The sequence below is a fragment of the Pelodiscus sinensis genome, chromosome 5, assembly GCF_049634645.1.
Source record: "Pelodiscus sinensis isolate JC-2024 chromosome 5, ASM4963464v1, whole genome shotgun sequence".
In the NCBI taxonomy this organism is placed as follows: domain Eukaryota; kingdom Metazoa; phylum Chordata; order Testudines; family Trionychidae; genus Pelodiscus; species Pelodiscus sinensis.
The window spans coordinates 53,904,780-53,932,723 of NC_134715.1; the positions used below are offsets into that span (position 1 = coordinate 53,904,780).

At 43.4% G+C, this 27,944-nt stretch overlaps 1 protein-coding gene across 6 annotated transcripts in view; it reads left to right on the top strand.

The window, feature by feature from the left end:
• Positions 1-27,944, top strand: part of DCLK2 (doublecortin like kinase 2) — a 156,381-nt gene that overhangs the window by 62,186 nt on the left and 66,251 nt on the right. For 5 of the 6 annotated variants that reach the window (XR_012904152.1, XR_331241.4, XM_025185463.2 and 2 more), the window contains 4 exons: positions 11,067-11,169; positions 18,042-18,146; positions 19,988-20,038; positions 25,868-25,962. Coding sequence is in view for 4 of the 6 variants with exons in the window: in XM_025185463.2 (XP_025041248.2) it covers positions 11,067-11,169; positions 18,042-18,146; positions 19,988-20,038; positions 25,868-25,962 (354 nt within the window). In the remaining 2 variants the exon portion in view is untranslated. The remainder of the gene's footprint in view (positions 1-11,066; positions 11,170-18,041; positions 18,147-19,987; positions 20,039-25,867; positions 25,963-27,944) is intronic. The other variant, XM_006111579.4, reaches the window with a different exon arrangement.

The window sequence follows — 27,944 nt, forward strand, 5'->3', positions numbered from 1 at the left end:
ATTGCAGTAGTGCACAGAGAATGAGCACTGCTTCACTGTGAGTGTTTCTGCTTCAACTACTTGTCATGTCTATTCATTTTAACACACACACAAGTCTAGAAAAAACAACAACAAATGATCTGTAGCACTTTATAGACTAACAAAACATGTAGATGGTATCATGAGCTTTTGTGGGCACAGCCCACTTCTTCAGATGACCGGAGTTATGAGTAGGGGATATGAAAACTGGAACTAAATAGGAGAGGAGGAGAAGAGAAAGGAAAGAGGAAGGAGGGGGGGGAACAGGACATCATTAACTATCTGGAGAATGAGTACTTAAATCTAAGCAGGTAAGGATCAGAGTCAATAGATAGATTGCTGAGACAGGAAGGATACCGCTCAGAAAGCTGTTAGCACCTTCAGTGGTAGAGTCTTCACCAGCCTGTATCTCGACTGAGTCCATTAGCATGTGAATTGAATTTGTGTGTGTACTATAATTCCAAGTTTTTCCTGTGGATTTGGCTTGAAGAGCTGGCTTGTGTTAAGACTGCCACCTGCAGGTCTGTCAGTGTTGTTAGGCAAGCAGAAATGTTCTCCAGTTGGTTTTTGTGTGTTCCTTTTACGTATATCCGATCTGAGTCCATTGATTCTTTCCCGCAGAGACCGTCCAGTTTGTCCAATATATATAGCAGTGGGGCACTGTTGGCATTTGATGGCATAGATCAAATTACTAGATGTACAGTCAAATGACCCTTTGCTTTTGTGGCTTATGTTGTTTGCTCCAGTGTTGAATTCATCAATGTAGATATGTGGGCAGAGTTGGCATCTTTTTTGGTTTCAGGGCTGAGTTCCTGGAGGCTTATGATGTGGTTGTATGGCATGGTTATCAGAAATAATATGTTTCAGGTTAGGGGGTTGTCTGTAAGCAAGAATAGATTTTTCTCCTAAGGCCTCTGAGAGTGAGGGATCATTTTTCAAGATGGGTTGTAAGTTGTGTATAATGCGTTAGAGGGGTCTGAGTTATGAACTGTAGGTAACAACAAGAGGAGTCCTGTTGTTTTCTCTTTTCGGTCTGTCTTGAAGTAGTTCATGTCTGGGTGTTTTTTCGCCTCTGTCAGTTTTTTTTCATTCCCCCTGTTTTATGAATGCTTTGTAAAGATCTTGTAGGTGATTGTCCCTTCTGTAGGGTCAGAGCAAATCCGGTTGTATCGTAGGGCTTGGCTGTGTACAATCGACTGAAAAATGTATCTGGGATGGTAGCTGGAAGCATGAACATAAGTGTAGCAGTTGGTGGGTTTCCGATATAAGGTGGTTGAAATTTGTCTATTATTTAACTGTACTGTAATGTCCAGGAAGTGGTCCTTTGTAGACTGGGCTAGGCTGAGGTTGATAGTAGGATGGAAGTTGTTGAAATCCTTGTGGAAGAGTCTCCTTCTTCAAGAGTCTCTTTTCCGTGGGTCCATATGATGATGTCATTGATGTAGCGTAAGTAAAGTAGAGGTGTTAGGGGACGAGAGCTGAGGAAATGTTGTTCAAGGTCAGCCATAAAGATGTTGGCATATTGTGGTGCCATGCGAGTGCCCATGGCTGTGCCACTGATTTGGAGATAGAAATTGTTTCTGAATGGAAGTAGTTGTGGGTGAGGACAAAGTCGCAAACCTCTGTAATCATATGTGCAGTGTTATCGGGGATGGTGTTCTTGATGGCCTGTAATCCATCTTTGTGTGGAATCTTGGTGTAGAACATCCATGGTGGCCAGGATGGTATTTTCAGGAAGATTATTGATGTTTTGGAGTTTCCTCAGGAAGTCAGTGGTGTCGCGGAGGTAGCTACAAGTGTTGGTAGCATAGGGTCTGAGGAGGGAGTCGATATAGCCAGATAATCCTGTGGTGAGTGTGCCAGTGCTGGAGATTATGGGCCGTCCGGGATTACCAGGTTTTTTGGTAGTAGATAGAAAGTTCCTGGTCGGGGATTACTTGGGGGGGAGGGGAGCGTCAGAGTAGATTTGTTCCTGAGTAGTGTCAGGGAGTTTCGTGAGCAGTTTTTTCATGTTTTCTTTGGTATTCTTTAGTAGGGTCACAGAGGAGAGGCCTGTTGAATCTGGTATTGGTGAGTTGTCTGTTCGCCTCTTGTTCATAATCTGTCCTGTTCATGATGACTACTGCGCCTCCTTTGTAAGTTTCTTGGATTATGATTTTAGGATTGGTTTTGAGGCTGTGAATAGCATTGCATTCTGCGTGGATGAAGTTGTGTGTTATATGTTGTTGTTTGCTGATAATGTCAGCTCAAGTGCATTTGTGGAAGCAGTCGATGTAGAAATCCAGACTTTCCGTTGGTGGGGGTTCATGTAAAAGCCTCTTTCTTGTGGGATTGGCAGGGAGGGAGCAGAGAGGTCAGTATGTTGGAAATATTCCTTCAGGCGGAGTCATCGAAAATAGGATTCCTGATCCTCAAGAACTGAATCATATTTGTGAGAGTGGTAGGGCAGAAGGAGTGTCCAAGGGATAGGACAGATTCTTCTGCTGGGCTGAGAGAATGATTAGATAGGTTGATGATGTTGTTGGGTGAGTTGAGAGTGTCTGTTATGAGAGATTCTGAGGCATGTAGCAGTTTGGATAGCTTATTGTCTATTTTCCTCTGAGGGGAGATGAAGTGGTCCTTGTAGTAGTAAAGTTTTGGAAGGGTGAAATGAGTGTGGAGGCTTGCTTCTTTATATTTCCTAATGTAGAGATCTCCTTCTTGATTTTCTAGTTACTCCTAGTTACAATTATAGTTACTCCTGGCTGTGCTATGCGCCCAGGCTTCCTTTCTTTTGTCTCCTAAGTTGTATACTTCCTCTTCTGAATATTTATACAATATCCTGTTTTCTTGAAACTGGCAGCATTGACACCTGTTGGTATTGTTAAAACATAATTTCACTATATCCTTTCTAGCTTTGATGTTTTAATTCAATATGCAACAGAAGTAGAGGTTTTGTTTTCTTTTCCATGGAAGCTTTTTTCACCATGAAGGGGAACTGTTATCCAATGCTTGTCTCTAAATAGTGCAGTGCCATTTATTTGGAGTGTTCCAGCAATGCTAAATTGAGCCAGATTGTATCTAACAGATCTGAGAGCCTGCCCTTGGAAAGGAGTGTAGCTCCAGAGCTGGAAGAGACATATTTTATCCACTGTGGCCCCAGCTGCAGGATGTTTATATGATTTTACAAGCTGCCCTTAGAATAAAACAGTTGTTCTGTGTCAAATTTTTTAAGTTTGAGTCATAAATGAGATCTACTGGTGTCTTGTCCAAATAAAACACATGTATTATTTGAAAAACTGATTTGTAGGTCATAAGCATAGTTCAGAACCAATAATGAAAACATTTTTCAAGTTGTAGCAATTTCCAAGATTTACTTTTGCATGCTGCTTTTTTTAGTGTACTGCATAGCTGCTTCTAGGGTTAATTTGCTATTTTAGTGTTTCTCTTGCTATTTTCTCTGATATGAACTGTCTGTCAGAAAATAAGACTAATTTGTAAAAAAATCTTGATATTTACAATGCAATGGATTGGCAGATAAAATAATGTTACAGATTTAGAGGTATAGACTTGCCAAAGGAAGGGAGGAGTGTTCATTTGCCTTCCTGTTTTATTAGTTCACTCAATCATCACTTTCTGCCTGTGATTTTTTTTCTTTTTTTAAATCACTGAGTGCCACGTGTGCAGCTATGCTGGATATGTAAGTATGAGCCCATTAAGAGATTCTGGTAAGAACATAAGAATGGCCATACTGGGACAGACCAATGGTCCATCCAGCCCAATATTCTGGCTTCTGATAATGGCCAATCACAGGTGCTTCAGAAGGCATGAATAGGGTATGTAAATCATCGATAATCTATTCCCTTTTGCCCATTCCCACTTCTGGCAGATAGAGGCTAGGGATACTTCAGAGTATGGTTTTGCACCTCTGCCCATCTTGTCTAAATGCCATGAATGAACCTGTTCTCCAGGAATTTATCTAGTTCTTTTTTAATCTTGTTTTAGTTTTCACATACAATGTGTCTCTTAAATAGGGTTTCCAGGTATCCAGTTTTGACAGTCTGGTATTTGAGTTTTCTGTCCGGGAAACAAATTGAGAAAATACCAGACATATAAATGTCTGGTATTTTCTAATTAAGTTTTTATTGTCATCATGAGTATCAGTACGTAGTTGCATACTGCGTGGCTGGTAGACACGCTCACGCTGCATGAGCATAACTACTAGCCAGACAGTACGCAATTATGCAGTAGAGAGGAAGGGGTCCAGGCTGGGGCGGGATGGAATCCCCTGGGCCAGACTCTCTTGTGCGCCCCACCGGTACCATGCACGGGACAGGCAGCGCCCTGGGATCTGCATGCACTTGGGCCAGCCCTGCTCTCCGCCAGCCAGTTCCCCGCCCCTGCTCTCCCCCTGGCCAGCCCTGCTTCCCCCCCAGCCAGCCCTGCTTCCTGCCGGCCGGTTCCTCCCCCTCACCCGATCTCCTCCGGCCAGCCCCGCTCTCCCCCCCGACCTCCTCCTGGCTAGCCCTGCTCCCCTCCTGGCCGGTCTCCCCCCCCCCCCCCCCCGCCCATCTGAGATCAAGTGTGTCTGGTATTTTTTTAAACCATCTGATAACCCTAGTCTTAAATGGGCATAAGTTCATTTCCTAATAAAAAAAATTATAGAATTTTTTGAAACATCCTACAGGATAAAAAAAAACCCGGCACAGAATTCTAACAACAGACTCTAAAACCCTATAGACAGGTTAAATCTTTATAAAGTTTCTAATATTTCTACCAAACTTTTTTATATTTCTATATCATTCCTGTTAAATGCTATAGGATTTTCCCAGGAGAAAGAGGGACGCAGAAATAATATCCTGTGAGTAGTAATGTCACTGGATGTTTTTCTGCAGCTCTAAGTTAATCACAAAAGATAGTCAGCTTGTATTTTACAGACTAAACATTTTCTTTATCTTCTGGAAGGAAAAGGCCAGGTCCCTTTTGAGTCTGTTTCAGTTCTAACACCGTGAGTTACAAATTATATTTTACCCTTCCTGATTACACTGGGGAAGGGATGTACTTAAGGGCAGCAGGTTATTTGCTGGCACTTTAGCTTGATGGTTGTCCTACTGTCTGAAGCAGCTTCCCTGTAGCAGGAGCAAACTTTCTAGTTTGAATGTAAATCTTTGTCAGAAATATATTTTTGTAAGATATTTTGGCATATCTGTTTGCTTTCCTTTTAAAAATCTACACGTTACTGTTTATGTACTTTGCTTAATGATTTGAGAAGCAGTAATGTCAGTGTGGCTGAGAACTAGAGCGGGCAATGGTTATGCAGGAGACCTGCGTTCTTTTTCCAACTCTTGACACTGACTTTTGGCCTAGTTGTTTTTGTTTCTCCATCAATAAAATGATGGTATATTAGCCACCAGTTTCTTAAGTTGTCATAGAAGTGCAAATTATTAGTATTAATAATGTTTCTAATTTTTATTTATTCTGTTCTGCACGTTACTCATGCTAAAATGCAGTTTTCTGTATAGTGTTATCTATTTCATGTTCTGCAAATTTTCATAATTTCTAGTTCATAATTAGTTCTCTCAGGCTGTCTACTCTGCACGCTTATTTTTAAATAACTGATGTTGTTTTGAAATGAGAGCGAGTCTACACTGCAAGCCTGTTACTTCAAAATAATTTCGAAATAACAGACTTCTTACTCAGACTTCTGTAAACCTCATTTCACAAGGAGTAAGGCAAGTTAAAGGAAGAATGTTCTTTCGACTTCCTGTTGTGTAGACAGCGCCAAAACTAGAGTCATGCAATTTTGACTTCAGCTATACAGTTAACATAGCTGAAGTTGCGTATCTTAGCGTATCTCGACCTTAGCCCACAGTGTAGGTTGTTCAGCAAACAAGTAAGTTTCTGGTTCGTTGGCACATGATGGAGCCTCTTGCTCGGAGGTTTGCTTGGTTTTGTTTTGGTTACTTTGTTTTTCGCTTTTGTGTGGCTCCCAACTGATTTTTCCTCTGACCTAAAAAAGATTCAACACCCCTAATCTACCTGAAGAAATCCCTTATGTGCACAAATCAGAGAGCTTGATGAGATCCATTCTCTTATCCGAAAAGGAGGCCTGAATATGTTGTCATTGTTAACACCAGTTAAAACAGCATTAATTCCCTCATCTCTGAATAGATAGGGATAATCGATGGCTCTGGCAGTCTGGCTACTGGCTACACTGCCACTGTTGGTAATAGGGCCATGCAGGAATAAAGTAGAGAGACTGTGCTTTTGATCAGGGACTATGGATCTTGAGCCGGGATTCAGATCACCAGTCTATGCAGGCACAGCATGCCTCCCTCTGAAACCACAGATCACAAAAAGGGATGGAGCACTGCAGCAATTTTGTTTTTAATATAAGTTGTTTGTTTTTATTCACTGGCAGGTGCACCATCAAATCAAAATTACAGGTATGTAAATATCGTAGGTAGTCATTCAGCTATTAAGGTGAGTATTATGACCTAACAATGAGAGAGACTAACAACTTTCAATTAGCATATGGCTAAGAGACATATCTGGAATAATATCTCCCAATAAAAGGGGCTAATTAACTCTACATTGTTTACAATATTTAAAAAAAATGAAGACACAAATCATTTACTTAGCAAGAATTGAAAGTCCTATAACTTGTCCAGTCGAAACAATCAAATAGGGAGTTAAAGGCTAAATATTAAGTACAGGTCAAATGTGTCTCCAGTCAATGATGCTAGACAATCCTCGTTATTGGGATGATAAAGATAAATAGGTTTTGTCATTGGGTGGAAGGAGTGTTGTAATGACTGAGGTTTGTTATAGAATCAAACAGATTTCTAGAATACATGGTTTAGTGCACTGAGAATCTCTTATTGTAAGAGCAACATGCTGTTATCACTGTTTTAGCTGCCATGACAACTGTACAGCTTGTGAATGCCTTGTTTGAATGATCTTGCAGGCAGCTGAGTCATTGATATTCTGAGTGTCTTTCTATTGCAGGCAGTAAAAACCCCCCTTGTACATCAGCCAATATTTACTATTATCACAGTTGGTAATATATATGAACTTTACTGTTGGGCAGCTGGACTAGAAGGAAAAAGCCCATTCCTTAGTAACACTAGATTTTAGTTCTTTATTACCTGTGCAACATTATTTTGATCTTGCTAAATGTTTGATGTGCTTGTAGCTATAGCAGGATTTCTAATGTTAAAGAGCTCTTCAGACCTCTTCCCACTTTTCCTTTCTCTATTTGCAAACGAGCAGTGCTTGTAGGTCCTTCTGTGTTGTTGTTTTTTAAGTGAGGGCTTGTTCTTTGTTAAGCTGTCCTCTCCAGACATTGGACTGTGTTGTCAAGTTATATACTACAAGCCCTAGTACTCTTGAACCTCTTTAATCTGGCAACCCTGGGAAATAGTGTGTCAAATTAAAGCTTGTATTGGGTCAGGTAGGGTGCTGTGGGGTCTGAGCATGTAGGGGTGGAGCACTTAACCTGCCATCCCACTCCCCGGCACACATGGCTCTGTACTCCCTGCCACTCCCAGGCACTGACCCCTGCTACTATGGGAGCAGCTGGAAAAAGCCTTAGGGGAAGCAGCTCTGCCTGCTGCCATTCTACTATATGGGGAGGAAGAGGGAGCAGCAGGGCGCAGAGCTGCTTTCTCCTCTGTACCGCAAGTATTCCCACATTAGGGACATCAAGAGTACAGAGGTTCCGCTGCATTTGTATTCATAATAGCCGTAGTCCTTTCACAGCTAATACGCTGTTATGATTAGTGCAAGGGCTTTATGTCCTGACTTCGGGATCAGAGCAAAACTAAGCTGGTGACGAACACAGGGAGAATTGTCTTAAACAATGCTGCTTTAATAATGGCATAAGGGATACAAATACTAACCATGCAAGCTCCATTTTGTATGTATGTTTTCTCTTAAATCTGTTTCAAAGGCTTTCCTCTTACCACTAATAAACTGAAGGTTGCTCAGGGTTTGCCTAACTCAACTCCCATGTAAGGCAGTGATTTCAGTGGAAACAGACCAAAGATGAACACTTCTGAAAATTCCTCCCTACGTTCTTACATGGATTACTAGATCTGATTATTTATCTCTGACATTGGGATTCAGGGTAAGAGTGAAAGGGCAGGATTTAAAAATCTACCATAGCAAGTTATAGAGTCCCAGTGGCACATATTGCATACAAAGATTATCAGATTCTCTGGAGAGACTGCTCTCCCAGGGAGGTGCTCCCCACTATAGAAAAAACTTCAGAGCCTTCCCCCATGGAAATTGACAGGAACTTAACTACTGACTCTGACAGAAATAGATCTAAGGCATGCGCATCTGCAGAAGAGCCTGTTGTCCTGCATCTACTTTGTCCATATGTATTTCTTGAACTCAGCAAGTTCTATTTGTTGCTCCAGCTCTGCCTAGATACAAATAACCATTTTCAGTGCAGTGGGCTGCAGATGAATATTTGGCAATATTTACTTTACAGGCATACATACTGTTACAGATTGGACCTCCTTGATCTGGCACCTTTGGGACCTGACTAGCCCCGGATCAGGGATTTTTGCCAGACCTGAGGAGGTCATTTCTGGCCACTCCAACACGAGCCCCCTCCAGCCCTGGCTTAATTGCTGGCCTCCCAGCCAGCTCTTCCATTCCCCAGCTCCCACTGAAGTGCCCAGCAGCCCCGACATCTCCATGTGCTCTGGGCTCCTGCTGTAGCCCCCAGCAGCCCACTGCCTCCATGTACGAGGCTCCCACTCCCCTACTGGGCAGTCCCACTACCACGTGTCCGTCTCCTGCTGCCCTGTCAGCTTCCAGGGTCCCATGAACTAACTCTTTACTGGGACTTTCTGGTCCTGAAACATCTATGGTCCTGCCAGACCACAGAAGTTGTTGGACCAGAGAATCCCAGTTAAGAGTGTTTCAACCTATAGTTGTATTCTGTACTTCTGTTACTGGACTCTGCCAAATGTTATACTGTTTTTCATATAACACTTTCCACACATACTATAGTTTTTGGTTTTGTATGGGTTTTAAATACAAAATGGCATTGTTTAAATTGCTGTCTGCCTGAAATTTGAAGAAGAAATAGTTTCGTACTTACCTATAATAAAAATTATTAATTCTTATACAGGTTGAACCTCCCTGGTCTGGCACCCTTGGGACTGGAGTGGTTCTGAACTAGGGAATTTGCCAGACTAGAGAGGTCCGGTATTGGGGCTCTCCTGCGGCTCCCCTCTTGGCTGCTACCCTGGGAGAACCCAGAGGCTTGACTTCCTACAGCCCACCTGCCAAGGTCTGCTGCCCCTGGCCCGCTCATGGGGCTTTGCTCCCTGCCACCGGTGCCTGTGCATGCAGTGGTGGTAGCTGCTTCTGGGGTTCCCTGGGCCCATGTGTGTGGCAGTGGCAGCTGCTCCCAGGGTTCCCTGTGAGGGAGGGAGACAGCCCTGGGAGCAACTGTCACCATACAGGGCTGGTTTCGGGAACCCCAAGAGCAGCTGGCAGCTCTACCCCGAGGTCACTGCTCCTGCAGGCTGCTGTGGACCAGACCAGATCAGCTCCAAGCGGCACTCAACTTCTGCAGCCAGAGCTCTCTGGTTTAGCCACATCTGTGGTCCTGCTGAACCACGGATGTTGCCAGACCAGGGAGTCCCAGACGAGAGAGGTTCAATGTGTAGTGCTTGTCATCCACAGATACCACAATGCGGATCCTGAAACTTGAAAGGTTTTTTTTGTTTTTTGAGTGCGAAGTTTCACTCAGTCTAACTTGTTTTTATTAATTGAACGTTGTTGTAATATTGAATAGATTTTTAGTAAAAAGGAAATAATTGGATTTTATAACTATTTGATAACAGTATGTTGTTTAAACACCACTTAAAAATAAGCAGAAATGTAGGGTTTAGTGTTAGAGTAATTTTAGAATAAGGTTTTTCCCATAAAGAATTAATTTGGAAATTTTAATGTCAGCTTTGACTCTTCAGTAATATACAGTCATTTCTGTCAAAGCCATAAATGTTTACAGGCAATTATAAATGATTACATGTCTACTAGTGTCATAGAAGAAGGCTGCTTATTTAAAAATTGTGTAATACAGGTTGAACCTCTCTAGTCTGGTACCTCCATGACTTGTCCAGTGCTGAATCAGAGAATATGCTGGACTATGGGAGGTTAATATTGTCTAGAAGCATTACCAACACTTCCACTGCTTACTGGGTTCTTCAAAGACATTTAGAGGTAAATTAGAGCTAAATTACAGCGCAGAACACTGAGAACCAGGACTGGTGGCAATGAGCAAATTTTATGGGACCACAGGAAACTTGGCTAAACTCATGATAAATGAACATCCAGCTAAATAAAATCATGCCGGACCCAAGAGTGCCTGATGAGAGAGGTTCAACCTGTAATTTATATTTTTGACACTGAAGCTCGTTTACTTTGAAGGTGGCTCTACAGCAATGTTTCTCAACCTTTCCAAACTACTCGTCCACTTTCACAATTAGGGATGTGAAAGGTTAACTGGTAAGCAGTGAGGTCTGGAGCAGCTCACATCCAGAGCAGCCTCTGTCCACGATGGGCCTGGATGCTGCACAGTTAACTGATTAACTAGCATTTTACATACCTATTCAGGAATATGATTTGTTTTGTCTACCTTCCATTTCACCTCACTTAAAAACTTAGTTACAAAACCAGATGTAATTCAACCGTGTCAAAGCAGGTTGTTAATGAATAATTGCTTAGTTTCTCATTTTGTCTGTATGAAATTTTAGTTTGTACTGACTTCTCTAGTGCTTTTTATGTAGACTGTTATAAAACCAGGCAAATACGTAGATGCTTTGATGTACACTATGGAAGATCTCTGTATACTCCCCAAGGTATATGTATTCCTGGTTGAGAGCCACTGCACTACAATATTTGAAAACTGGCGTCTGTCATGGGGAAAAAAACAATACCTAGTATTGAAGCACTATAAAAAGAAAGCCCACACCTCTTGGGTTTCATTGCTATTGCCTGCATCTTGGAAATCTTTTGCACACTTTCTTACTTATTTTGGCTTTTAGGTTACCTGCTTGCAGGACTTTTTTGGAGATGATGATGTTTTCATTGCATGTGGACCTGAAAAATATCGTTATGCTCAAGATGACTTTGTACTGGATCATAGTGGTAAGATTGCTTTAAACCTTTTAAAGTGATTAATTTCTCCTGAAACCTCCCCCCCCAATCCTCATTCAAAAGTGTGTTTTTGGAGAAACTTATTTAGATGATTTTTCCTATCAAATATGTTTCTTTAATAACATTTTTCAAACAATAGTTTAGCTACAGTCCATTTATCAGGGTGTTTTGTAAACCTGGCTTTTTTCATGGGCAATGGACATGGTAAATGGCAGTGAACTTTGAAAAGGGAGCTTTTAATCTGCTCCGAGGGTCTATTCATTGAAGTCAATAAGACTATTTCCACCTACTTTGGTGGATTCTAACTTGGATCCCATGTTCCTATTGAGGGTTTTTTTACCACCAAAAAATCACATATGTAGCTGCTGTTTGCAGGCATACAAGAAATTACTGTAAAATCTTAAATATAATGCTCACCGATATAAAATGCGCACCCTACTTTTGATTTTTATCGTCATGAAAAAATCTATACTCCTGTATATAATGTGCACCCTGATTTTGCCCATTGTACATGTATTTTATGATACCCGTCGTCATAGATATGAAGGCGTCATTAAATATAGTCTATCCGATTTCAAGAGTATGGAGCGTCGTATTTCCTGCCTTTTTGTATTGCCGGTTGATTGCACATGAGTGTACGACTATAGAATACATGGCATTTATTTTCATAAATGTCAGCAATTAATTAACTATAAACTATTTCATACGACAAGTAAGACGTAAATTTCATACTTATTGTTTTTAAACATTTTAAAGCATTCTTGGAATCTCTGCCATTTCAATTGATGTTGATTTCATGTTTACTGCCATCTTAGTGTGGTGTCGGCATAGCGGAGGTTCATCGTCTTCTGACACAGAACTGCCAAAATAAAATTTTAAACAATAACTCCTATATATAATGCACACCCCGACTTTGACCCAAAAAAACTCGGAAAAAAGTGTGCATTATATTCGAGGTTTTACAGTATCCCTTTCATTCCAAATGTCTATTAAAGATGTGTTGCTTTGCCAGTTAACAGAACTGATTGTTTTTATTGTAAACCCATATAGAAGAATGAGCTTGTGCATGCATGCTTTCTTACTTTTATTATTGCACTTTCATATAATGCAGGTGTGGGCAATAATTTTTGATGGCGGGCCACTCCAAGATTTTGGAAAGTGGTCAGGGGCCACACTCTTCCATGATGTTAATGGAGGAGGTATGGGATCTGGGAAGAAGGTTGGATCCAGAAGGGAGCTTGGGGTAAGGGATTTGGGTGCAGGAGGGAGATTGGAGTCTGGGAGGGAGTTTTGCTGAAGGAAGCAGTTGTGACTTAGGGCAGGGTACTTGAGTGCAGGGTTTTGGGATGTGACCTAGAGTAGAAGGGTAATGTGATCTGGGGCAGGAGATTGGGGTGGCAGATCTGGGAGGGGGTACGGGTGCAAGAGGGGAACAGAGGGTTTGAGTATGTTGAGAGGGGCGGGACAGAGGATTGGGTCAGGAAAGGGCTGGAATGCCAGAAGCAGGCTGTGGCCAAGAGACTTACCTACCAGTTGCCAAACTAGCCTGCCTGCCTGCCTGCAGAGCTTAAAATGTTTCCCTGCCTGCCTGCTTGTTAGAGCCATGTGCTTCATTGAATAACTAAGCTGAGGGGGTGTGGTTCTTTTTGTTGCCTGTTATTCCAACAAGCAGCTCCCATTGGCTGGTTTCTGGCCAGAAACTGGCCAATGGGATTGTGCTGGGGGGGGTGGGGTCCTGAAACTTCCCCTCCAGTTTTAAAACAGAAATAGAGCCCTGCAGCCGTGTTTCTGCACTGCATGCGGGGCATGCAGAGGAGCCTGCCTGGGGCTCCCTGCTGCCTCTCTGGGCCGGATCTGGTGGTTTGGTGGGCTGGTTTTGGCCCATAGGCCATGTTTTGCCCAGGTCTGATCTAATGCATTAAATCTATTTCTCCAGGCTTCCCATTGGTTCCTCTCTCTTGAACCTATTAGGACTTGTCTTGGAAAGCATTAGCTAATGAATATTAACAGCCTAGTGTTGTCAGAGCAGCATGTTTTTAATGTGGTTAGAGCTGTGGCTGTAACATCAGGCAGACCTGAGAGGAGAGCTGACATGTTGATTAATATCTTCCATAGTCTAGACAAGACCATAGTTTGCCTTTCAGCCCCAGTCCATCAGTTCTCCCTCTTTCCATTATCTCGCATCCATGCTCTCTGGGATGTGCTACTTGCTTAGAAGTTGTAATAGATCAGGGAGTGAGTGGAGCTCAGCGAAAGAGGAGGCTAGCTCAATTTTCTTCTGGGATGGGGAAGGGGCAGCAGTCACTAATCCTGTGTATTCCAGGTAGCTGGTCATATGCTGGAGACTCAGCAGGGGAAGCAGGTGTCTGAGAATAGATCCAAAAGCTGGTCTTTAGGTTGTCTGTGAAAATTAAATGGCTGTCTCATATTTGAAGCGAGTGGTAGAAAGACGACAGGATCCTAATATAAGCCCTGCCACCTATGCCTGGAACATGTACCGGGAGCTGCTGAAGCAATGGAAAGGCCCGGTAAATTGGATGAGAAGGGACAATCTTAGTTGGTTTGGAGAGAAGTGGTAGTCTATCAGAGGACAGAATAGCATGAGAGAAATGGGGGCATGGAGGAGTGAAGAAGGGGAAGGAAAATCTGAATTGATGAGGTGATATGGAGGAGGGGTTTTTTTTGGCATAAGAAGAGTTGAATTTGTTTCATGGGGCTCTTAATTTTGTATTTGATGTTTATAAATTGATCCAGTGATGTGTGTAAATTCACTTGTTGGTGGGTTGGGTTGAATTGATGGTATGTAGATGAATCAGTGGTGGAAATGGGAAGGAAAATTGGTCTAATTCATAGAATCATAGAACCATAGAGCTGGAAGAGACCTCAGAAGATCATCAAGTCCAGCCCCCTGCTCTAGGCAGGACCAATCCCAACTAAATCAACCCAGCCAGGACTTTGTCAAGCCGAGACTTAAACACCTCTAGGGATGGGGACTCCACTACTTCCCTAGGTAACCCATTCCAGTGCTTCACTACCCTCCTAGTGAAATAGTTTCCTAATATCCAACCTGGACCTCTCCCACCACAACTTGAGACCATTGCTCCTTGTTCTGCCATCTGTCACTACTGAGAACAGCCTCTCTCCATCCTCTTTGGAAGCTCCCTTCAGGAAGTTGAAGGCTGCTATCAAATCCCCCCTCACTCTTTGCTTCTGCAGACTAAACAGACCCAACTCCCTCAGCCTCTCTTCACAGGTCATGTGCTCCAGCCCCCTAATCATTTTGGACCCTCCGCTGGACCCTCCCCAATGTGTCCACATCCTTTTTTAGTGGGGGGGCCCAGAACTGGACACACTACTTCAGATGTGACCTCACCAGAGCCGAATAAAGGGGAATAATGACATCTCTGGATCTGCTGGCAGTGCTCCTCTTAATGCAACCTAATATGCCATTAGCCTTCTTGGCTACAAGGGCACACTGTTGACTCATATCCAGCTTCTCATCCACTGTAACCCCCAGGTCCTTTTCTGCAGAACTACTACTTAAGAGGTTAGTCCCCAGCTTGTAACAATGCTTGAGATTCTTCCGTCCCAAGTGCAGGAGTCTGCACTTCTCCTTGTTAAACCTCACCAGATTTCTTGTGGCTCAATCCTCCAATTTGTCTAAGTCACTCTGGACCCTATCTCTGCCCTCAAGCGTATCTACCTCTCCCCCTAACTTAGTGTCATCCGCAAACTTGCTGTGGGTGCAGTCCATCCCCTCATGCAGGTCGTTAATAAAGATATTGAACAAAACCTGTCCTAAAACCGAACCTTGGAGCACTCCGCTAGAAACCGACCACCATCCTGACATCGAGCCATTGATCACTACCGGCTGGGCCCAGCCTTCTAGCCATCTTTCTATCCATCTTACCGTCCATTTATCCAATCCACATTCCCTTAACTTTCTGGCAAGAATATTGGGGAAGACCGTATCAAAAGCCTTGCTAAAGTCATGGTATATCATATCCACTGACTTTCCCACATCCACAGAGCCAGTTACCTCATCATAGAAGCTAATCAGATTGGTCAGGCATGACTTTCCCTTTGTGAATCCATGCTGACTATTCCTAATCACTTTCCTCTCTTCCAAGTGCCTCAAAATGGATTCCTTAAAAATCCCTTCCATGATTTTTCCAGGAACCGATGTAAGACTGACTGGCCTATAGTTCCCTGGATCATCCTTCTTCCCTTTTTTGAAGATGGGCACTATATTTGCCTTTTTCCAATCATCCGGGATTTCTCCCAATCTCCACGACTTTTCAAAGATAATGGCCAAAGGCTCCTCAATGACATTTGCCAACTCCCTCAGTACCCTTGGATGCATTGAGTCCGGACCCATGGATTTGTGTACGTTTAGCTTTTCTAAATAGTTCCTAACCTGTTCTTTACCCACCAAGGGCTGTCCATCTTCATCCCATCTTGCGTCACTTAGCGCAATAGTCCAGGAGTCCACCTTGTCCGTGAATACAGAGGCAAAGAAAGCATTGAGTACTTCAGCTTTCCCCACATCATCTGTCACTAGGTTACCTCCTTCATCCAGTAGGGGCTGCACACACCTCTCTGATCACTTTCTTCTTGTTAACATGTCTGTAGAAACCTTTCTTGTTATCCTTTACATCCTTAGCCAGTCGCAATTCCATTTGCACTTTCGCCTTCCTGATAACTCCCGGCATTCTCGAGCTATAAATTTAAACCCCTCCCTGGTCATTTGTCCAAATTTCCACTTTTTGTAAGCTTCCTTTTTGTGCTTAAGTTCACCAAGGATTTCCCCTGTAAGCCAATCCGGTCTCCTACCATGTTTGCCTCTCTTGCTACGCGTCGGGATGGTTTCTTTCTGTGCCTTCAATAAGGCTTCTTTAAAATACTGCCAGCTGTCCTGGACTCCTTTCCCCTTCATGTTAGCATCCCAGGGGATTCTCTGAGGGAGTCAAAATCTGCCTTTTTGAAGTCCAAGGTGTGGATTTTACTACTCTCTTTTCTTCCTTTGGTCAGGATCCTGAAATCTACCATCTCATGATCACTGCTTTCCAGGTTGTCACCCACCTCTACTTCCCCTATTAGTTCCTCCCTGTTTGTGAACAGAAGGTCAAGCTGCGCACGGCTCCTGGTCGGATCCTTCAGCACTTGTGTCAAGAAGTTATCCCCAACATTCTCCAAAAACTTCCTGGATTGCCTGTGTACTGCTGTATTGGTTTCCCAACAGATGTCAGGGTGATTAACCAGGGCCTGCGATCTGGAAGCTTCTCTCAGTTGTCCGAAGAAAGCCTCATCTACCTCATCCACTTGATTCGGTGGCCTGTAGCAGACACCAATCACAACATCACTGCTGTTGTTTGCTCCTTTAAACTTAACCCATAGACCCTCAACAGGTTTTTCTCCCTCTTTATACTGGAGTTCAGAGCAATCATAGTGCTCTCGTACATATAGTGCAACTCCTCTTTTTCTCCCCTGCCTGTTCTTCCTGAACAGTCTATACCCTTCCATGACAGCGCTCCAGTCATGCGAGTCATCCCACCAAGTCTCTGTTATCCAAGTTAAATCATATTTCTTGGACTGGGCCAGGGATTTCATGGACTGGGCTAATTGGGAGAGATGGTGAAAGTTCAGTAATAGGTATTAACAGAGTTGTTGACTTGAGTCCCACGTCTTGAACTCGAGTCCGACTTAAGTCGCCTAGGTTACTTGACTCGAGACTTGACTCAGGTTCATTGTTTGTGACTTGAGACTCAACTTGAGACTTGCTAATTTTGTTAAATCGACTTGGTGAAAAAATTGTCCGAAAATGTCAGTATTGATGGCTTTTACAAAAGTGACTTGACGTTTTTTAAGTTAAGACTTGAGACTCGACTCGTGACTTGACTTGAAAGTGACTTTAGAGACTCGACTTGAGGCTTGAACTGTAGTGACTTGAGACTCGACTTGGACTTGACAATGATGACTTGAAGACAACATTGGGTATTAACTGCAGGAATAAGAAACTTCCCAAGATGACACTCTGTGTGAGTATTTGTTTCTTTCATTTTCTTTTGGCTTCCCCTTTATTAATAGATGTACATGTTAGCTTTATTGTCTCTGTCCTTTGTTACCTGCAGACATTTCTTACTTCTTCTGAAAATTGGTAGGAATGGCACTGCGCTTCTGGCAAAAATAACCCAACTGTCATTGAGCTAAGCTAAAATCAAATTGGCTTGAAGAGACAGAAGGAGCAGGTTTCAGTCCTGTTTACAAGATTTCCAGTATGTCATCATTAGGGATGTTAAAATGTGGTTACGTAAATAAACGTGTTACTGCTGAAAATGTCAGTGGGTTACATGCAGAGAAGGGAGAGAAGGTGGCACCCTGCATGCTGGACTGGTTCCTGCCTGCTCTCTCCTCCCCCCCGCCTCCTGGTGCTGAGTGGGAGGATGAGGGGGCAGTTGGCTCCCTGGGAGCTGTGTGCTGGGAACCTGTGTGTAATCATGACGGTTAACCGGTAAGCCCAGGCTCATTGCTTAACTGTGTACATTTTCACATCCCTGGTCAACATGTACTCATATATGTCGAGCTACAAATGTGAATCATAGTTTGAATACAACTTCAAGATAATGGAGCATTATTACATCCAGAACATTTCATCATTCAGCCAGCTCAAATCAGAATTCATGTAGTAGGTGGGCTAAAGGTTTTTTTTTTTTTTCTATAAATTAGTTTTATTTAATTTGGTAGACATGTTTGCAAAATATCAAGGTTTGTTTCCTAGATAATAAACAGCTACCATGATGACTTGGTTCAGAATTGAATCCATACACTTAAATATTTTCTAAACTCCATCTGTTTCCTTCTAGAATGTCGTGTTATGAAGTCATCTTATTCCCGTTCACCTGGTACATCACGGCAATCTGGATCTAAAAGCCCAGGATCCTCACGTCGAAGCAAGTCACCAGCTTCAGGTATAATTATAAGGAAAGATCTAAGCATTTACAGCATATAAAATATGAGATTGATTGAATGGACTTTAAAAAAGCCATCTTGTATGAAGTGGAAACACCGCATATTTTATATGGAAGCTAAACACCAAGTTATGACACATAGAAATGCATTTATACCATACCCTGCAAAAAAAAAATATTTTTTGTTAGAAGCAAAAAAGGCTTGAATTTGTGAATGTTACAGTTAGTTGTACATTTTTAATACATTGCTGAAGACCCCTGTTAACTGAAGAGGGATCATCTGGTTATATCCTCACTCATTACACTAAAAATGTATCCTTCAATTTAGGGTGTTTCCCCATTCACATATTGAACACTGTCAAAATACAGCAGTTTGCTTTTTGGGGCTGTTGTAAGGTGCCCTGTGACCTTTTCTGAAATTGTATAAACACCTTTCCTTTTCATACTTTCCTTTACTTTTAATGTCCAAATTGTCTTTTCACCTGCTGCTAGTGCACATGTTCCAAGCATTGGGTATGTTGTCTTGAAAATGGGAAAAAATAGAAAAATGTTTGCTTTTACTTTTTACCTCAGAGTTTGTTGTTTTCCCTCACCTCACCCCATAATACATCACAAATCAAAAGGTTTTTCTTTTCACTTGGAAAAGTGTATAGTGAGCCACTCAATATAAAAATATATGGTGCTATGTTCGGATTAGGGTTGTAGAATCCCATTTAATTGGTTAATCAGTTAAACATGATGTTTAACCAGTTAACTAATTACAGGGGAGGTGGGCAGGGGTGGCTACTCCAACCTAGCTGGGCTGGAGTGACTCCCTCCATCTGCCAAGGCCAGGCTGGAGCAGCCATCCTTCTGCAGCCAGGCATGCTCCAGCCTGGCCAGAGTGGCCCCTGCCTGTAGTGGGCTCAGGCCCTCCATGGGCAGGGCCTGCTCCAGACAGCTGGAGCAGCCCCTCTTCATGGCAGGCCTGCGGGGCTAAAGCAGCCCCCAATGCACAGTGGCTGGGGAGCTGCTCCAGGCCGCACCGGTTAATCAGAAGTGGTAAGCATCCTCTGCTACGGGTGATAGTAGTTAACCTTTCACGTCTCTAGTTCTGATTGTGTGGCTACATGCAAAGCTCCTGTGTTGTATCAAGGCCAGATATCGTTTATTAATATTTTCAATTCAAGATTTAATGTCTAGCTAGAACAGTTTTTTCATTGTCATTATGTCTGTCACAAGTAAAATTAATTTTAGAGAATAACTGTAATCCTAAAAAGAAAGGGTAGTATATAAGGGCTGATTTGGTAACTGATATACACATATGTTGTACAAGCCTGGTAACTTCATTGGAATTGTATGCGGGTGTAACTCCTCAATGAATTAAAAAAATTCAGTGATGATTTGTGATTTATTTCTATTCTAGTAAAAACTCCCAATGTGCTAAGTTATGTCCACACATCCAAGCAGACAGTCCTGTAAAGTTTTCAGTCTAAGAAACCTTTATTCTGCTCAAACCTTTACATGAAAAAAGGGTAGAAATGTCCAAAGTGCTTAAGTGATTGAAGTGCCAAACATCTCATTTTCTAAAGTGAGTTAAGAGCCTCAGTCTTATTGAATGTTTTTTAATGGGACATGAGGCTCTGAAATCATGGTTGAAAATGGGGCGCCATGATCACTCAGGTGACTGGAGGATTGTACTCCAAATTGTCTGGTATTTATGCATATACTTACCATATTTTCCTTTTCAGTTTTTGGTGGTGGTTGTTGCTTGTGCATTTACCCTTCCTCCTTTATGTGTGTATGCTGAATAACTTCTCTCCTTAATGTCTTTCTCCTTTGTGTCAAATTAATGAGTGCAGTAAAGAGGGGTGGCCACTACTCCAGTGCTTATTCTACAGCAAAATCCCCAGGTGAGCCATTATTATTATGGCTTTATCTCCCCATTGTGCCTCTTACCATTCCATTTACCCTTCTCTCCATTTCCATGAATGTAAAAGTGTGCTGGATCTATCCTACTTTTTTGAGTGGATCTTTGTGTAGGTGAGAGAGTAAGTGATGCTTGTACCTGCCAGATATCTGCAGACAGTTCAGTAACATTATATTTATTAAGGTATAATTTGACTACATATAGAGAAACAGTCTTACAATTTTTATCATCATTCTAGAGACAGCCAGCCAAGATTAGCTGGAGCTGATTCATTGAGAATTGCTAAAAATGTGGCCAAATTCAGAATAACGTGGAACTGATTTGCTTCTAACTTATACCAGAGCATGTCAGGCCCTATTTGTTTTCTAACTTTTTGTGAAGCAAAACTTAAATAAATGTAGATCTTGGGATGTTGGCTGCAATCTGGCAATGTATTTATGTGGAAAAATGGATATGTCCGGTATGTCCTTAAAAAAAAAAAAAAGAAACTCAAAGAACCCCACCCTCAACCACCTCCATTTCCCATGTAAGACATGTATTCCTAATTGGCAAATGGCTTACAATATTGGCCCACATGGGAAATACAATTTTAATAAATCTTTTAGTGTTTAGTGTAGCATTGCACTATTTCATTTAAGGAACTGGGGCAAAGGAAACGTATATGTGTATGTATTTGTATTAAAAGTTATACAGGCAGTCCCCGGGTTACATGGATCTGACTTACATCGGATCCCTACTTACAAACGGGGTGAGGCAACCCCGCACTAGCTGCTTTTCCCCCTATCAGACCAGGGAGAGACAAAGCTAGCGCCCCACCCAGCAGACCAGGAGACGCGGAGCGGCTTTTCTCAGCAGACACCTCAGCTTGAGAATAAAGGACTGAGGGAAGTGAGGTGTGGGAGAATAAAACTGAGCTCTGGAGAAATGTTTGGCTAGAGTTTCCCCTACAATATGTACCAGTTCCGACTTGCATACAAATTCAAATTAAGAACAAACCTACAGTCCCTATCTTGTACGTAACCCGGGGACTGCCTGTACTCTAAATGTGCTGCTTGCTGCCTTGTACATGGAAAGACACAAACGCTGTGAGCTTACAGTTGGAGAACTGATTTAGAAAGGAAAAGCTTCAGGTACACATGCAACAATCAGCAGCAATGAACAAGTTAGAAATACATAGTTTGATGGATGCTTTTTACTGGAAATGTCAAAGGAAGGTATTGTTGTTTCAGTTAGGGATATGCTAGTGTATATGTTTACAAAAAAACAAAGCAAACTCTCCCCCCACCCCATCGTTCCTGCCTGCTTTTTAACATCCATAATTTCAATTGGCAACTGCTTTCCTCCTTTTCCTTAGTCTGTCTGTGTGAGATCTCTATTTCTTGGGAGCTGAGGGAGCTCAGTGCCTCCCAGGATTGGTCCCTACAGATCTGTCCTCGCTACACTTAGCATTTATCCAGAAGAGCTGCAGAAACCATAGCTGAGGTCTATCTGCAGGTCTGTCTCTTCTTGTATAGTCTCCAGCACAATATAGTAAACCTCTCTGGACAGCTATTCTATACTGTGTAAGCAAAGGATTAGAGCAGTGATCTCATATCCTCAAAGATTGGACCCCTTTTCAGTCTGTTGAAATTTTATGGCCTCTTCTCCCCCCCTTCCCCCCCATAATATAGCTGTGCCTGCAGTTCCCTTAGCCCATGCTGCTTCCGGAGCAGCATCCCTCAGCACTGTGGGCTGAAGGACATGCTGCCTGCTGGCATGGAGCCTCTCAAGTCAGCTAAGAGCCTCTGTGCTGGCAGCCAGCATGTCCTTCAAGCCATATTATAGGGATTTTATAATGTAGTTGATTAACCAATTAACTGATAAGCAAAAGCTGATAGGTTAATGCTATAGACTACATGCATTGCCCTCCCCTGCCTTGCCAGTAATTTTTTTAGCAGGCTGGCCAGCAGTCCGGTTCAGTACTGGCTTGCAATAGTTCCAGGTCCTACCCCTGGTATGCCTCTGTTTTTAAAGTGTATTAGGAGCTGGGCAGGCAGGAAGCCAGGCTTGGTTCCAGCTCGCACCAGGTCCAGGAGCTCAGACTCCTCCTAGACAGGAGCTGCTGCCACCCCATGCTACTGCCTTTTTATCAGAGGCAGCAGCACAGGGTGACAGGCAGCCGGTCCATGAGTGGAGCACACTGATACAGAGGCAGCAGCGTGGAGTGGCAGGGGGTTCCTCGGGATTCAGGCTGGAGCGCATTGGCTGCCAGCCCTGTTCCCAGGGACTATAGAATAGTCGACTAATCAATAAGAATTCATGAGATTACTTGACTATTCAATTAATGATTTTTAACATCCCTGCCATGTTGCTTTCCTATGGCTCAGCTTGATGCTGGCAGCTCAGCAAGTCCCTCAGCTCACGCTGCTTCCTGAGCTGTGGGAAGCAATGTGGGTTTAAGGACATGCTGGCTGTGAGAGGCTCCACATTGAACCCCCTACAGTACTGCCACATACCACAGGTCAGGAATCCCTGGATTAGAACATGGGTAAAGCAGCATGGAGGATTATGCACTCTAGGATGTCTTACATCACAGATTGCTGAGAGGAAGGAAAACCAGTTGGCTCAACCATTTCACAGATCTGTTTAGGGATGCTTTCTTCTCGTAACATGGTGATTTTTATGAATGAGTTAGAGCAGTGGTCTCCAAACTTTTTACATCCAAGATCACTTTTTAAATGACAGAACAAACCAAGAGCTACCATCCCTTCCCTTCCTTGAAGCCCCGTCCTCTCTATTCTCCTCCTCTCCATCACTTGCTATCCCAAACCCTTATACAGCTGCTTTTTTTTTCCAATTCTTCTGTAAGAAGAGGTTTTTCCAACATTTGGCCTGTCTAGACTGGACCAAATGTCAGAAAAAACCCTTCTTTTGGAAGCCCCATTATTCCTCATGGAAAGAGGAATATAGGGGTGACCAAAAGAGCATGTTTGCTCTTCCACTAAAAAAAGCGGAAGAACAAACGCATCCATGGATGCAGAAGAGTTTTTCTGGGATATCTCCGGAATCCTGAAAAACTCCTGCAGTCTAGCCATACCCTCGCTGGGTTGAGACAGGATGTGTAGGCTCTGGGATGGGAATGAGGGATTTGGGTGTGGGAGCGGGTGAGAGGTGCAAGATTTGGGAGAAAATCTGGATGCAGGAGGAGGTGGCGAAGGGGATGCTGGCTTGGGAAGGGGGCACTACGCAAGCCACAGGCTTGTGGACGTGAGGGTTCAGGAATTTGGATTGGGGTATATGAGGGGCTCAGGGCAAGGGGTTCCAGTGTATGATAAGCTCAGATCTAGGGTCTGGGGGAAGGGGAAGTGCAGGAGTGTTCTTATGCTGTGGCCAGATGGGGGGCGTGGCCCCAGTTGAGGGTTTGTTGGCCAGGCTTCATTTTTAAATAAAATACTATGTCAAACACAAAAAGTTTCTGCATTGTCTTTATTTATGAGAAGGTCAGGAAACCTGTTTTAAATCAGGGATCACTGACCCACAGAGAAGTCAGTTTGGGCCACACAAGTGAGATGCAAAAAAAAAAACCCCTCTTCCATGCCCCCTCCAAGCCTCACTAATGTGGCCCTAACTGTGCTGGTGGGAGCAGGGGACATAGTACTGGGGAAAGGTGCTAGTGGCTGCTGGGGCAGGGGACAGGGTGCCAGTGGGGGCAGAGTTCTGTGGCTGGGGAAGGGGAAAGAGAACAGGATGCCGGGAGAGCAGGGGTTAGGGTGCCAGTGAGGGTAGAGAGTCCCCTGTGGCAGCCTCCTCCCAGGATTCCCCTCCCCCCCCCCCCCCCGAGGAGGGAAGCCCTGTTGCACACTTCCTCCAGGCCTGACTCCCCCCTCCTACGGAGGAAGGAAGCCCTGTTGCGTGCCTCCTAGTGGGACTCCTCCCCCACCTCCAGAGGAGGGAAGCTCCAGTGCGCACCTGCTCTGGGGACTCCTAACTCCTCTTCTTCCCACCCCCCTTCCCAGAGGAGGGAAGCCCCAGCATGCATCTTCCCCTGGAACCCCTACCTCCTCTCCCCCACTCCGAAAGGAGGGAAGCCCTAGCGTGCTCCTCTCATCGGGACTCCTCCTCCCTCCCCTGCAGAGGAGGGAAGTCCCAGTGCGCATCTTCCCCCAGGACTCCTACCTCTTCCCCCCACGCAGCAAGTCCCCGGTGTGCCACAGACCTGGAGGGAGGGGAGCAGGCAGTGCACTTCCAGAAACCCCAGAAATGGCGTGCCACTGCCGGACTTCCGTCCACCCCGCGGGAAGCTGGCACTACCTCCATTGTCGCTGGAGGTAATTAGCGGGGCTTCTTGGGGTTGGGGGGAATTGGAGGGGGCTGAACGCCCTTGCAATCGACTGGTTGAGTTCTCCTGATCGACGGGTTGGTGACCACGGAGTTAGAGGAAGACCACCGTGTCTGGCCTACGCTTTTGGCAATGACCAAATGTGGTCAGTTGTCATAGTGACTGACTGACAGTGTTTAGTACGTTGTGTCTAGTGGTTTAGAGACAAATGCAGTAGTAACTGGTTATAAACCTAGGTAAAAGTTATTGAATAGGCATGCCAATAACATACCAAGGTATGCACAAGAGTTAATTTTCCTATGAACTATGTAAAATGAGCTTATGAATACAAGTGACTATTTCTGCTCCTATTGCACTAGTTAGCTAATTCCAGGCAGAATTCTCTAGCGTTGCTTGGCTTTACTGAGAAGAATTTCAATTTAAAGTTATTTCCGGGAGTACAGTGTAAAATAACTAATACTTGACCCTTCCTTTTCATGAAATGTATGAGGTTAAGGAAACATTATTATCCCTATTTTATGGAAGGGATATCTGAGACAGAGAAAAGGTCTTCCAAAGAGCCTAAGGGACTTTCAGTTGGGATTGTGCTCTGTTTAGATTCTTTTGAAAATCTCCCCCAGTGTGATTTTGCTGGGGTCATAAGATGCTCAGTCCTGCTCTCATTAAAGTCAATGGTAAAGCTTTCATTGATGTTAACAGTGCAGGATCAACACCTTTTATGTGTCAATAGCAGAGCGAGAAACAGAACTGGGAAGATCATCAGATTCCAAGAAAACCAATTCCCTAGATAAACTGTGCTTAATTTTTAACCTAGCATCATGCACATTAGAGAGAGAGATTTTATTAAGGCTGTCAGAGCAGTTGTGTAGTTACAGTAATCACTGAGCACACAACTATTCAAGCATTACAAAATAGAATAAAGACCCTGTGTAGGAAGACTCCTCAGTTCCCAGAGAAGTTCAGTATTGTATGTTGGTTGGCATTTGCATTGCAAAAACAATGGTGGTGGTGAAGAATGGTGCATAGCTCATTAGAGAGATTCTTCCTATGTATGAAAAAGGGTGGGTGGTAGCTTGTGTTTCCATGGAAATGAAATGTCTTTTGTTGGCAGGTTTGTTTTTCTTAAAGGAGAAACTTCCTCTTCTGCAAAGCTTCTTTCCCCTCCGCCCACAGCCCCAGTTTTTCCTCTCCCCAGGCAAACAAGGAGTGGATGCCCCACCCCCCCATTCAAAAAAAAAATTAGGACTTTATCTAACTACTCCTTGAGTTAATAGGAGTACTGTGGAGGTTTTATTATTCCCTGAATAATTAGAATGGCTGAATACGGTATTGGACTGTTTGATTCTTATCTGAGATGCTGGCATTGGGCTTTAGTCTTTTTGGGTACACTCAAATGATACCTGAGAGGGGCACATTATGTTGCAGCAAGCATTTATGTTTTTATTATTTTAATAATCTTTTCTTCCTCTTGGTTGCCTCTGCTGCTCTGGACAGTCAATGGAACACCCAGCAGCCAGATATCCACTCCAAAATCTACCAAGTCCTCCAGCTCTTCACCAACCAGCCCAGTGAGCTTTCGTGGACTCAAGGTAGGTATTGGACATCTTGGTCTTTTTGCAGCAGAAACTGATGCTTGCTAATGACAAACCCCTTACTAGCTAAACAAAGTTCCAGGTGGCGCTCCAGAATAAAAATCAAAACTGTGTACATACCTTCAAGAAAACAAAATCCACTTCTAGACCATAAGCCAATCTGCTGGTTTAATTACTGATTTATGATAGGTGGGCTGAATCTCTGAGGTGCAGCACAGAAGTCTGAGTTTATGGGAAGGGGGGAGATTGGATGCAGTTTCTTTCAGCCATCTTTGTGCCTCACAGATCCTGAGCTACCCCAGAGACAGGAGAAGGATCCCTTTCTTCCCATGACTGTTGAAAGCCTAAAGCTACAGTAACCTCCCAGGGCTGCTTGGGCTGCAACACTGCATGCTGCTGCCTTACCCCTGATATTCCTCTCTCGCTTCTTCCCTCCGCTCCTGCCCCTCCCCCTCCCCGGTGCACTCTTCCTGCCCCTCTACATTAGGGCTTATTAGTGCTTCTCTGAGGGCAGCCCTACTAGGGATGTAAACGACTACCCAATACGCAACTACCCAATACGCAAATGCTTATCAGGTAGTTGAGTAGGAATTCATCTAGTTGTTCCCCCTCACTTGCTGCCTCTATCAGAGAGCAGCAGCAAGGGGGAGGGGAGACAGGAGCCGGTGCTGGGGGGAGCTGGCTTAAAAGCTGGTTCCCCCAGCACTGTGTTTGTGGGGGGGAGGGGAAGGGGGTAGCGGGGAAATGGTGTGCATGGGGTTTGAAACAGTACATTTCAAAGTAAGAGGCACAGAGGGGAACCCATACTAGCAGGGACTTGAGTAATTATTAAATTACTTGTTTCTTGGTAATAATTTTGATGTCCCTGCTTGCGCGGGTTGCCGCTGCCTTTCTCCCTTTCAAATGTACAGGAGCCATGGGATAGCGAGCGCTCCCCTTATTGACTAATCAAGTAGTCGATGGAAATTCCATTAACTACTCGATTAGCTGATTCATTGAAATTTAACATTCCTGAACCTTACATCTGGCCTGTCTTCCACAGTGCCTGTATTAAGAAAATCCTCCTCTGGTGAAGCCATAGCTTTCCCTTCATGCTCTGGCCATGTTACCTTATGTGTGGAGGCTAGAAATGGTAGTGAGACTTGTTGTTCCGTTTTGGAGGAGAATTTTCTAGTGAATACACAAATTACAGCATTACTCTAAGTACACTGGAGGATTCACACCCTGATCATTCTAAGTAGCAGCTCCCATTGTTGTACATAATGGTTGTGAAGAGGATGCATGATTTCATCAAAAATAATTGCCTCAATTTAGAGAGCATAGAAAGGACAGACCACAATTAGAGTGGTAGTCAGGTTCAGTTTTTTTGGCATACTAATTATTATTGAGTCTTTGTCTGTTTCAGCTGCATATTGCACTGATTTCTGGCAGGCTTCCCCGGTGAGCTTACTAGAAAGAAACTGATTGACTTGACAAGTTACAGTATATTATTAAATTACTTGTTTCTTGGTAATAATTTTGATGTGCTTCTCTTGCATTGAGGCAACAATGCTTGACTATACCAGCTCCTCTTTGTTTATGCAAGCTTAGACTGATCCCTCGCTGTTCATTCGGTCTTAAAAAAATGAGATATGCAAGAGTGTGTATCGGAGCAATAGCATTTTTTACTCGTGAAAGTGTGAACCATGCATCTTAAATCAGAATTTAGCTCAAAAAGTCTCCAGTATTATATCCTGAAGTTGCTTATGGTATAAAACACCAATATTGGTGTAACTGACGATGTCTTATATTTACAAGCTTTTTTTAGCTCCTACATGTTAACAATTTTTTTTGCTTTATCTCATTTACCTCAATGAAATTACTGATGTAGAATTATAAATAATTACTATCCTGATTTCTTTTAATACATAGAGATAATTTCAGATAGTAATAAGCTATTTTCAATTAAGTGGAAAGTCCTTTCACTGTCAGTTTCACTC